General features: G+C 39.9%; 1 protein-coding gene across 1 annotated transcript in view; it reads right to left on the reverse strand.

The window, feature by feature from the left end:
• Positions 1-13618, reverse strand: part of PDSS1 (decaprenyl diphosphate synthase subunit 1) — a 1043091-nt gene that overhangs the window by 821310 nt on the left and 208163 nt on the right. Inside the window, exon 3 of the mRNA XM_044064551.1 lies at positions 7565-7685. Coding sequence (XP_043920486.1) covers positions 7565-7685 — 121 coding nt within the window. The remainder of the gene's footprint in view (positions 1-7564; positions 7686-13618) is intronic.

Consider the following 13618-nt stretch of genomic DNA (forward strand, 5'->3'; position numbering starts at 1 on the left):
CTTACAATAATTACAACTCTTGCACTTGTAAGTACCTCTCCCTACTATTACATTTTTGTGCTGTCCACCTTCTAACAAATCTAACATTTTTGCCCTTTTATTGACAAAGGCGGGTGCATCCCCTAACACTGACTTAAGCTCATTGTTGGATTCTAAAATCCTCCAATTGACAGTCACTATATTTTTTATCTCTTTACTGTCTATAGTAAAAGTTAAGGACATGGATGTAACCCAATCTCTATTCTCTTGAATATTGCCCCTTTTATCCTCCGTGTTGTCATCTGTGGCAAGAATACTATTGACAATTTTAAGTGGGTATCCCTATTTTTAAACCTATGGTGTAATTCAGTTACAAGACTATCTAACGTTGTCACATCACTTGTAAGCCTAGTTAATCTAACCAAATGACCTTTTATAATGTTGTGCTTAACATAAGTGGAGTGCATACCAGAGTAATGTAACAGACTATTACTTGCTACATTTTTATAACTAATAGCCAAACCTAATCTGTTTCCTTTTCTATGGAAACCTCCAAGTCCAAAAAACAAACTTGAGAGGATCCAAATTACCAGTAAAAGTCAAAAAAGAAGTACTTTGTTCATGTCCTCTAGGAATTTGGAAAGCTCCAACTCCGTCCCTCTCCACATAAACAAAAGGTCATCAATAAAGCAATAATAAGGTGCAATTTTGCTTCCACCTACAAGTTTGGACAAAATGTTGGTCTCCCAGTAAGCCATAACCAAATTAGCATAATTGGGAGCCACTCTTGCACCCATGGCCACACCCTTTATCTGCAAAAAAGATTCATTTTCAAACACAAAAAAATTATATGAAAGAATATTATCTATGCATTCCAGCATAAACATACATTTATCTACCTCAAACTTACCACTATTTATTCATGGGGAATACATGTATATAAAGATGTTACGTCAACAGTCACTAAAACATCCTCAATTTCCACTCTCAGATTCTTGACATTCTGTACAGTTTTTTGGATAGCAAGATAAAATACTAAAACTCTAAACACTGAAAAGACATGAAAAGTAATAATACATAATAATAAAACATACTGAGGCCAGGTGCTAAAACATCTAACAAAGAGATATAACTTTGCTGCCTTCTATTTAAGTACTGGTAAGACAGAAATAGAATCATTAATACCAGGGAGCCACCCCCCCCCCCCATGATAGCAGACATCCTTTTCATGCAGGTGCATATCCTTGCTGCTTTTAAAATTTCTGGACCAAATTGTCAACACACATTTGTATATTTATGGTTTTCAAACTATGTTTAAAGCCCCAAAAGAAAAAAAATGAACCAATGGATTATCTTTCTGACTCTGATTATGTCACTTTTTATGAGGTAAGGGGGTGTCACCGAAGACGCACCGACTGTGGAGCTAAAATACTCACAAATATTGATATAATGAAATGTTCAGTTAAAAACAATAAGCCAGGATACCATGTGCTTATTATCAGTTTGCAGTTTTTTTTTTTTTAAAAAGCAAATCTGCATTTTTGGTTTACGAAAAGAGATGGTTACAGAAAGTGCAGTTATGTAAGAAAGTACCATAAAAGTAGGTGTCCAAATGATCGCTGTTGCAGTATTTCTGACTATTGGGATATCTTGCCAGGTGTATACAGCTGCATGCCAGCCAGCATTCCAAAGTCTGGGAGCCATCCTCTTGTAATGCACATCTGATGTATGACCCAAGCACAGAAGAGCTAAGAGGTACAGAAGGGATGTACAGACTCAAATTACTTCAGGACTTTCTTGAAACTGAAGCAGAAGTACAAGCGATTATATGCAAAAATATGTACATGTCAAGAAGAGGAGGGGGAATAGTGAGGCATGTCTACCTTGACCAAGGGGTAAAGGCGAAGAGTAAACAGGGGAATGAGGTTAGGTTGTAATACTACAACAGGAGCAGTCAGACATCTACTGTTGTGGTAAGTTCTTATACAACTGTACTATGTTCTTCCTTGGATCACTGTTACAGTATTTCTGACTGCTGGGAAGACTCACAAAGCTACCAAAGTGGAAATGGAGATAAAACTGAGAGGTTGAGCTGGGGTCTAGTATACCACGAAGAATGGATCTAGCTAAACCAGCCCGAGCCCTGGAAAAAACATCAATCTTACATGTTTAGTTAAAGAGTGTGGACAGAAGTCCAAGTGGCTGCTTCAAAATAGATTCAGAATCCAAACTTAAAGCTCAAAATGAAGCAAAAGCTCTTGTGGAATACATTTTAACATGAAAAGAATAACAAAATGAAATGGAATTGGAAATCCATTTAAATTTGTTTAGAGACTGAAAGTACTTATTTTGTTTCTTGAAAGGAAACGAAACAATGAACAGTTTTTCTGATGTCTATGGTTTTGTTAAGGTAAAATCTGAATTGGCTAAGGATGTCCCAAGATAAAAGCAATCTCTCTCTCTTATCCTGGAGAAATGGGAAATGATAGAAAGGATGAACTGATTAAAGGAGAGCTCACTGACCACCATGGGCATTAAGGGTGGGTTACTCCCAAGGGTTACTCTGTCATTGTGAAAAATGAGAAAGGCTGGAGAGGTCACGAGCACTTGCAACTCTCGCATCCTCTTGACTGAAGTCAGTGTTTCAAGCAAAGCTGTCTTCCAAGTACAGAATTTAACAAGACAACGCAGAAGCAGTTTCTAAAGGAGCATGAGTGAGTTTTTCATAAAACATAGTTCAGGTCCCAAGTAGGAGGAAAACTCTTCCTGGAGGCTTAACAAAGGTAATCTTTCAAAAACTACTTCACCTCAAACTATATAGACCGTGGTGGATCTACAGGCAAACAGAGATGGCTGACAAATGTGTTTTGCTAGAAGAAAATGCCAGACCAGAATTGAGACGCTCACACAAGTAAGACAGAATATCAGGAATACCCCACTGACAAGGGTCATATTTCTTCTTGTGACACCATATAGATTTTTTTTAACCATTTGAAAACGTAAGATTTTTCTTGTTGCAGACTCCCGGTTAATACCTGCAGCATGTCTTCTAATAGAAGACTTAGTGGAATCAAAATCCTATCATCCAAATTGTCTAAAACTTTGGATAAATGAGAGAGACCTCTTGCTGTGTGAGCAGGACCATCCTTTGAGGTAACTTGCAATGATTGCCAATTGCCAGGGGAAAGAGAAGAGGGAAACAGTGCTGCATGGTCAAAAAAGAATCAGAGACAAGATTTTTGCCTTGTTCTTTCTTGATTTGAGAATTAGATGGAGGGGAGGAAAGGCATAAGCAATTTCAACTTCCATAAGAAAGACATGGCATCTAATTTCCATGCTTAAGGACAAGTTACTCTGGAAGAGAAGAATCTAAATGGATTTTTATGATTCCACTCAGAACAGGGAATCTGCTGAGGACCACACTGATGAACAAGATCCAGGAAAACCTCCCTGTTTAACATTCACTAGTGAGTGTCTGTCCTGATCTCTTCAAGGAGTATGTCACTGTGTTCCTCTCTGATGGGACGTACACTGCTGCAAAGACAGATTGTAATGGAATACAGTGGCCCATCAATCATGGCTAATCTACAAAAGGTGACAGGACTTTGTGCCCTCCTGCCTGTTTATATACTGCATGACCACTAGGTTATCTGAGCAAATTCACAGAGGACCTTGGATCCAAAAATAGTTCAAGGACTGAAGTGTTAAGATAAAGGTCAAGGAAATGAAAACTGCTATGTGGTCCTTGCTATCTAAAACCGACCAAACACCTCAGACCTTTATGTTCTTGGAACATGCTCATCATGCTAGGTCGGACAAATCTGTGTGAAGATCCAGGTAAGGGGAGGGAAACAGAAACGTCACTTCTGGATTGACTAAAATCTGTCTGATCTACCACAGCGTTTCCTTCTTCATGAAGGGCAAATGAAAGAATTGTGAAGCTCTGTGGATAGTAATGATGAATCCAGACTGACTTGTGATATCACTGAATCTTCTTCGTGGTATGTGGCAAAGGGTATCAAAGGAATTTCTGATGCCATGTAACCCAGGGCCCTCAAAATTGCTCTTGCTGAGGTTAGATCCAGTGGTAGAAGGGACTGAAGATATTATGTCAGGAAATGGACATTGTCTGAAAGAAGAAATGTTGTCATTGTCAAAGTATTGAGCGTGCGTACTAGGAAAATCAGGTCCTGGGACGTAGTCAAGAGAGACTTTTTCATAAAGTGAACTCTAGAGGTTGTAAGAGGGTCCACTGCGTAATGCAGATGTTTCAACAGGATCTTCTTTGACAGAGCCAAAATCAAAAGGTCATCCAGAAAATTAAAATTTTGAATACCTTGAAGTCTGCAAAAGGCAATAACAGGAGCCAGGCACTTTGTGAATACCTTTGGGGAAGTGGAAACACCAAAGGGTAAAGCAGAAAAAGGAAAATGAAACAGTAATGAACAAAATCATAAGAACTACCAACCTGCAGTCTGGATGAATAGGTAATATGCACACAGGTGTCACCAGAAAAGCCTGAGGAAGGTTCACGGAAAACAGTGATTGAATGGGCAACATTTTGAAACTTGGAACCTTTAGAAATAAGTTGAGAAAGGACAGATGTAAAGTAGGTCTCCAATTTCTCTCTGTCCTAGGAACCAAAAACCGTCTGGAATAAAACCTTTTCCAGAGTTAGCACCAACTCTACTGCTCCCTGAAAGAACAGCTCATGAAAGACTGGTAGAATTAATGGTATTGGTTTCATGGGATCCAAAGGATTCCCGAACTAAGAGGAAGAATCCAAGACATTCTGTAACCTTTTTGAATGATGGAGAGAACCCATTTGTCTGTCATCGATTCCCATACAGGAAGAGACAAAAATAATTTCCTGAAAAAGAGTACTAGGGGTGTGGCTGAGGTGAGAAATTGGGGGGGGGCAAAGGAGAACAATCATAAGGAAGGCTGGCTTGTCAAGAAGGGGGGGGGGGCATTAGGCCCTTTGAATTTCTGTTGTGGTTTATCCTGGAATTTCTTTTTACAGGACATTTTCCCATTTTGGGTAGGTTTTTGATCTTTTTGAAAAAAGCGTGCAGCCTTTGGAGGGTTGTTTATCTGAAACTTTGGGACAGGACAAAAAGATATGCTTGAAATCCTGCATAATCTTGCCTCTCTCCTGTAAACGTTTGCTCTGTAGCAGCAGGTCCAAAAGGTATGCTATGTTCAGGGGTAATCCAGAAGTTTGGACATCTTCTGGATAAGTTTTGCAGCCTAAGCCAAGAAAATATTTTTAGTACAGAGCCAGTAGCAGCTGTCCTCAAAGATGCTTCAGCTGTATCATAACTGCATTTAGACAGCCTAGCAATTTGAGAGGTAAAATTCAAAAGAGATACGGCAGAAGTCTTATTTTCTGGCTCTGGTAAATCTGACAAAACTTTGCTCAAGTCCCCTAATATATAAAAAAGTTATCCAACCATAAGAGAGTCCAAAATTTTATGGCACAAAAGGCAAGAAATTAGATGTATGCCCCTTGTTGCCACACCTAAACATAATTCTACTATCTTTATCATTGGGCACAGCATGTTCAAGTCTCCTAACACAGACAACAGGTATTGAACCATAAAGAAGACCAGTAGTTTATGGCTTGAAAGGATAAAGTGGCAGATGTATACATATTTTTGCCATACCTATCAATACCTCCACTATCTTTGTCACTGGGCATAGCACTGGAAGAAGGAAGCAGTTTAGCAGGCTTATCAAAGGTCAAATAAATTACAGAAGGGTCAGAAAAAGGGTTTTGGTATAAATACTTAAGAAAGTCTAAAAAGTTACAATATCTTCCAAGTTTCTTATGGGCAGAAGGCTGGACTTCTTGATTTAGGGAAGCAGTAGTATCTTGTAAAGCCTCCAAAACAGGAGGAATGGCAAAAGAGTTAGAAATTCCCATGCCAAATCTCTTTTGCATGTCTGATAGCCTCTTACCCTCCCAATGAAAATGCTGCATCATATTTAAACCTACATCTCCAAATGGTAGGTATAAAAGGGGATTATGGGACATACAGTCTACCTCTTCAGATTCATAATCTATAGGGGAATTAATCTGTGAGAAATATGTCAAATCTACATCAGGTTCAGAATTCTCATCCTCATAAGACAAACTTCTTTGCCTCTTAAGAGAAGCAGCAGCAAAGGCACTGAATGGGAGGGGGTAAGGGCTTGAGAGACACAATGGCTTTAAGTAGTCCTTGAGAAAGATCATACCTCTCTCCTTCTATGGATCTTCAATAGACTGTTGAGAGGTAGAGGTATGTTCAATTTTCCGATTCTTTTTTATCAGGAATGTCTGCTCACACAAAACACTGTGGCTCCAAGCCCTGATGCATCTCGGAAAGCCAGGTTCGTCTTCTCTAAAAAGAATCTGAGGTCTGCCCTCAGATCCCTTTGAAATAGAACGCTTCAGTTTCCCCTTCCCACCTAATGTGGATTTCTCATCAGTCAGAAAGGATGTGTAACGAAGCTGCACATTTCTGGCCTCCAATGGGGTCATGATAGAGGAAATAGCCAAAGAGCCCAGATAGTCTAAAAGCTCAAGATTCACAGGGGAGGTGTCTGGGTCTGACTGGACAGCCAAAGCCTCAGTTTTGGTTTTCTTGAGCTTCTTTTTCAGCAAAGAAGGGATGTCCATATGAGTAGCCGCAGTAGCCATCTTAGCTTGTGCAAACTCATTAAGCCTTTGATTTTCCAGACATAGTTTTAAGGAAGATAATAACCAGCATATAATAATCTTAGAGACAAAGGCTTGACAGATGGAAAAGTCTTTGTAGTTATGAATAGCACCCAGATAAAATTAACACATATAGAGTGACTGTCCCTGAAAGGAATCCTCCCACAAATCACAGTTTCCCTCTTAAATGACATGAAACAAAATGTTGTGGTCACAAATTAGAAGAAAAAGAAGGGTCTCCAGTGGGGGATATGTATCTGCCCAAACGAAAGGAAAATGACCCTTCACAATGTCATGAAGTCAAGGACTTGATGCTTAAGAAAAGCATACCCATAACACTACATTATTAGTAGAGGGTGCAGAAAAGGAAATGCAACAGGTGATATTAGGATTTTTTTAATCTCCATAAATCTATGGTTGGTCATTATAAGCACATTTGGAATGCATGTAATCACTCACCATAATAGTGGTAATTTTTAAATCTCTGTGGCTGTGATTAGTGAAGTATAACTACGGAAACTAAGTGATGGGTGCAGCACTGACTCCCTGTCCTACATTAGGAGGTGAAGTATTTTATAAAAAACTCTCTCCTCACTCCCCAAGTATACTGCAACAATCCATTTCCTAACTACATAGCATGCTGACAGTGTTAACAGGTCAACTAGAAAAGGCTGTCTGAGACATACCCTTCCCCAGAGAAGTACATGGTCTCCTCCTTTTAGCTCTAGTATATAGTCATCAACCAGCTTCTGTACAGTAGTACAGCATATCCTGCTTGCACCATGGAGACAACATTCTCAGTTCATAAGGTGGCAGTCTGAGGACAGCGAACAGATGTGAATTTAGCTACTCATAAGTGCCTCTTTCAATAACATGTCTCACTTTTTTGATGTCATCATAAAAATTCTTCAAGTCGTTCTGAACTAGTTCAAAAGGACTCTTATGTTTAACCTTACTGCAGCAGCATTTTCTTTGGCTCAAGTGAAACAACTTGATTGGAGTACTGCAACAAAGAGAGAGAGAAGGTGAAAAAGTGTTAGTCTTGTTTAACAAATGTGAGATACAAAATACAAAAGAAATCTGCATGGCTTCAGTATACAAAAATCAAACTCCAAAATAGGACCACTTGTTACACGCACTCAGAAGTCAGACAATTCTCTGAAATAATAACAAACCACGCTTTCAAAAACAAAGGGCAGCTTGCTTTCAAAATCACCCTTTTTGTCCATCCTTATTACTACATCTGGCCCAGGTAGAAACTGACCTTGGATATTAACTAAGTTTGCTTATTAACCAGAGAAATAATTGACTTTCCACACCAAGCTAAGTCAAAAGCATGAATGGATACGAAAACCACACTACATACCAGTCATTCAAAAGATCTTTTCAAAATATTTTTGTCATTTCTTTTTTCATTCTAGATATCAGCCCAAAAAATGATCACTCTGATGTACTCGTCTTTACCACAGCAAAAACTGCATCTCCAATGCGATATGCCTGATAACACTGTGGGAGTTTTACAGGTTTTAAAATCTTGCCCTGGCCTTACTACTGCAGAATTCACCAAAGAAGATCACATGCAGAGAGACACATGTAAGAAGAGTGTAGACAAAGAAACATACTCTCACTCTCTCACTGCTATACATGGCAGATCAGGTCACAGCTAGGTTCCAGTTGGTGGTGTGTCTGTATACATGCAATGCAATCCCCACACCCTGTCTCTAGGTTTTAAGACAGCTGATCCCTGGCTGCTACATCATACATACTCCCAGCTGGCCCTCAGAATCCTAGTGACACTAGCAGAACCTTTGTTAACACCAGCATGGTCAGAAGTAAAATTACTATGCTACAGTCCAGATCTCAAAATTAAAACAGCAACCATCCAAATTTATATGCAGTCTTGTATGCTCAAAATGTCACAGTTTGATAAGCTGGATCATCAATGACAGAACAGTGGGGAGAAGCTTGCAGTAAAGGTTTTTTTATGTTATGGCACTGCTAAAAAGACCACTGCAAACATTTCCTTCTTAACAAATGAGAGAAACAGAGACAGAGAGAGCTGATGAGATTAATTAAAGGTTGTCTCATAGGCCAAATGAGAAGAAAGAATGACCCATAAATATGGGAAAGATGCACACCAGTTAGAAATGTTACGGGTCCACTTCACTGACATAGAAAGGAGCTTTTATGTTATAAAATCAGAATGCCAAGACAGCACTGCTGGCTTCTAAAAATATGGACAGAGGGATTCACAGAAATGGTCTATTGTGAACGTAAGACTAACAATAGATCCTGTTGATATGAGGTTCTATTGTATGTGCAATTCATGAACAGACTTTGCTCATGCCAGCACATAAATTCTTTCCCACTCTGAAATGTACACCATGGTGAGCACTCCGTACACCATTCACTCCCATAGAAGAGCTTAGCACTATAAGATGCAGACCATAAGTCTGAGAAAGGAAGGTCCTATGGCATGGCAGTCTGTGTAGCCTGTAAATGAATGTCAGAGTTGTTTTTGAGGTTAGGAAGTTTTACTGAACAGTCAGCATCTAGTGATGTGTTAACATTTTAGTAAAGGCAGGACAAAATAATTTTGTTGAGAGAGCAGTTAAACAGCAAGACTGGAAAAATCAGATGAAACATCTTTCAAAAGATATATCACTGCAATTTGTGTTTTTTTCTCTGTATGTTTTTACCTTGTTAACATAGTTATTGTATCTAAGCTTCTATACCTGCTGTATGGTAAAGGTGGTGCTACCCGAATCGGAACATTGTAGTTTTCTCTTAGGCAGGGCACAAACGCAGGCTTTATTTTCCTAGTCACCTTCAGTAGTTTGCCTTTTTGTGTAAGTTTTTATGCTAAACTGTATTAGAATTGTGCAGTGGGACTAGTGACCTTGCAGTGTGTCCAATCCCATCTTTAGTTTCATTTTCAATAGTTATATATTTCACATGTATAGCTTTTGACCACCTAAATCGACTTTATTGTAGTTAATTTTACTCAGCACTGTTAATTGCTACTTGCACAACAGAAATAATGACCCTGCAGTGTAGTTGAATTTTTATCATATCATACTTGTGTCCCTTGTTATCGAATATGGGCTCCAGACCTTCTGCATTACATTTTACTACATATAGTTTACCTAACATAGGTGACATTATTCTGAAACTTCACTACCTGGTCAAATTTAACTGTACTATATTACAATGGACTAGAGCGGTTCGGCATTTGTGGCCTCTGGCTTACCCCTGGAATCTGAATGTAAAACTTGCTTACCACTGGAGTGATTTGAATGCAGAAGCTGTTTTACACTGGAATGATTGTCGACTGTTTATACCTCCTAGATACTGCATTTTCATTAGCTACTTAAAAGGTCACTAGATACTGCATGCATTAAGGATTGAAAACATTGCATTTACTATTGTTATAAGTTACACTGTTGATCCTCTGCTTTTCTTCAACTTCTTTATTTCTACCATAACCTTTTTGTAGACTCTAAAGACTCTTCTCTGGTGCTGTGAACCCCCCCCCCCCCCCAAATCGTGTTTCCCAAACTACATATTTCTCCTGCAAGATGGGTGACCTGCAAGCATCTGTAAAACAAGACTAAGCAAGGGAAACTCAAATAATTAATTTACAGCAAATTATAGGTCTCTGCTTGGCTACTCCTAATACTGCATGCTACAAATAAGTCTATAAATCTTAGCAAAGTAGCCACCACCAATTACTACAATAAATCCACTGCCAGGGGCAGCAGCTGCTATCCTTGAAACTGGGTTCAATAGTCCCCCCCCCCCAACTATATTCTTTTTTTTTTTGCATGCAACTGGCTATCCTTCCCATAACATAGCAATCAAAATTTGAAACTACTAGACAAAGTAAATTATTTCCACAGTTGCTGTATTACTTTGTTTCTAGCTCCCTCTGCCAAACCCGGGCCAGCCTGCTCTGTTCCCTCTCTCTTCGCTTGGGCTCACTCCACTATCCAACCCCCATTCCCATCCACCCCCAATCTCCTTAGGATTATACTGTTCCCAACCTAGCATAGACACTCCCACTTCATCCCAGTTCCAAGTCAAACATTTTCGCCACCCATTCTAAAAAATCCCCCTCCAACCAACCACCCCTCCCCATGCTAACAATCACCCACATACAGACCAATTCTCAACATCTAACATCTGTTCTTTTCACGCTCCTTCATACTATTTCTTCCTGCTATTCATCTTCCGGCTTCTTCTCCCTACCTTTAACCTAGGAAACATACACACCCCCCCTCTCTCTTTCACACTTACAGCTACTTTCACCTCTCAACTTTCATCCCAATCAAGTTTCAACTTTACCTCATAAGCTTTCTAATGTTCTATTTATCTTTCCTAACATTCTATCATGTAGAACAGAATTACCTACAACCACACACACACACACACACACACACACACACACACACACACACACACACACACACACACACACACACACACACACACACACACATACCACAAAGACGCTTTTCTACTCTACTTAATCTCTCCTACTCTGTTTAATATCTCCAGTATACAACTCCTTAAACCCAAATTATTCGTACTCACTTCTACCTCACCAAAACTCGAAAACAAATCCCTCGCCTACAACTACCCTTCTAAACCCACCCCAATTACTACTCTTCTTCTTGATGGGGACCATCCACCCCCACACATCCCTCCACCACACCTTCACTCACTAGTCACCAATCTCCCCTCACCCCCCTCTGCTACCAAACACTTCACCATCTACTCAATTAACCTACAAAGTCTACTAAACAAAATTAGAGACCGAAACTCTTAGATAGCTCACTACTCTCCACTTTATCTTTACCCTATCTGAAACTTGGCTAAAACCACACATCTCAAACACTGAAATTTCACCCCCGCCTACATCATCTACCATTTAGATAGGAACACCAAAAAAGGGGGGAGTAGTAGCAAATCTGTACTCTGAGCAGCTCAACTTATCCCCCCTTCCAATAGCTCTCCCAAACCCACCCAGCCGAGCTACTTATTCTGAATTGTCACCTAAACCCACAAAAAAAAAATTGCTATTGCAGCCATCTATATTCTTCCTGGAAATAATATTCCTATCCTAGAACCCATCCTTTCATGGATTTCTCACCACAACCCCTAGGAAACTATTACACTCGGAGATGTCAATATTGATTAGCAAAAAGTATCAACCACCTCTCCAGATCTTAACATTAATCTCCATGACTGTAACCAACTCATTACAATAACCACCAGCTTTAATAAAAACAGCAGCAGCGCCACTGTAGACTGGATTCTTACCTCTGATCCAAACCTATACCAAAACCTCAAGCACACAACCAGACTCCCTGAGTGACCACCTCCCCATCTTTGTACATAGACAATCTCTTCATATACCCAAGGCCCATCTTTACAGAGATTGTCACAACCTTTCCTCCTTCAATGTCCAAAATTTCAGTAACAGGCTCTCTTCTTTAAACTGGTCCAAACTCAAACACCTCCCTCTCAATGATGCAGTTCTAGAATTCAGCCATACTTTCCTGATATCCTAAACACCCTAGCACCACTAAAGAAAGCTATAATAAAAACAGCCCATACCCCTTGGCTCTCTAAGGAAACCTTCACCCTTATGAAAAATTAGGCTAACACCTGGAAACTTTGGTTAAAAACTAAATCCAATGTATTACTCAAAAAATAGAAAGCACTTAGAAATCTCATAAAAAAATATATTAACAAAGACAAGAAAAAAATGTTATTATGAGACCTAATTCACCCGTAACTCTAACCCTAAAAAAGTCTGGTGCACTATAAAGATCCTAAACCCTGGAAGATCTACCACCCCAAACCCTTACCCAAACAATACTCCTTAAGAAACCACCACCCTGCTAAAAGTACAGTTTTGTACCTACCATAAATGTAGATGTTCGAGTGCTAATACAGCTGCAGTCATAACAGATGGGTTATCCTGCCGTCAGGCGGGTCCTCAGTCGGCCGAATTCCAAAGTCTGGGTCCAGCGTCGGTTGTCATCGCTTCTTCCCTGATGTCAGTGCAGCAGGGGTATAAGAGAACCAGCCAACGCCATTTTCTTCAGTTTTTCTTGCCCCAGATGTCAGGTGCCCCAGAAGGAAGGCAAAACATAAACTTATGTAATAATGCAATGCAATATAATCAAAAAACAGTAGTGTGCCAGCAAACACCATAAAAGAATACCCCAATCAGGTTGTATGAGGAGGTGTTTGTCATAAGGCCTGTCCCAAGTGGGGATGGAGGAAGGGAAACCTGGACTGCAGCTGTATTAGCACTCGAACATCTACATTTATAGTAGGTACAAAACTGTACTATGTTCATCGTGCATACAGCTGCAGTCATAACAGATGGGTAGAATCCCAAAGCTAAAAAGGGGTGGCAGGCACTAAGTGAAACTAGGAGGAGCAAGGATGCCCTGCAAGACTGCTGTGGCAAAGCCCGCTCTAGATTTAGAGTATAGTGGAAGGTGATAGTGTTTGGAGAAAGTGTGCACAGAACTCCAAGTAGCTGCTTCCAAAATATCCTTGGTAGGAACCCCCCTGAGGAAAGCTGCAGAGGTAGCTGTGGCCCTTGTGGAGTGAGATCTGATGCTTGTAGGTACAGTTTTTCCATGAAATGAGTAACAAAAGCGTATGCAGTGGGCTATCCATTTTGAGACTGTCTGTTTGGAAATAGCCTTTCCTTGAGCACCTGTAGCATAGGACACAAAGAGTTGCTCTGATTTTCTGAATGGCTTTGTTCTGTCCAAATAATAACAAAGTTGTCTGTGAATGTCCAAGGAATGTAGTAGTCTTTCCCCTTTGTTTTGTGGGTTAGGATAAAAGGTAGGTAAGTGGATAGTCTGATTCAAGGCTACATTGGATACTACCTTTGGCATAAAGGAAGGG

The sequence above is a fragment of the Protopterus annectens genome, chromosome 3.part0 (genome assembly GCF_019279795.1).
Source record: "Protopterus annectens isolate FY-2018-M chromosome 3.part0, PAN1.0, whole genome shotgun sequence".
Taxonomy (NCBI): domain Eukaryota; kingdom Metazoa; phylum Chordata; order Ceratodontiformes; family Protopteridae; genus Protopterus; species Protopterus annectens.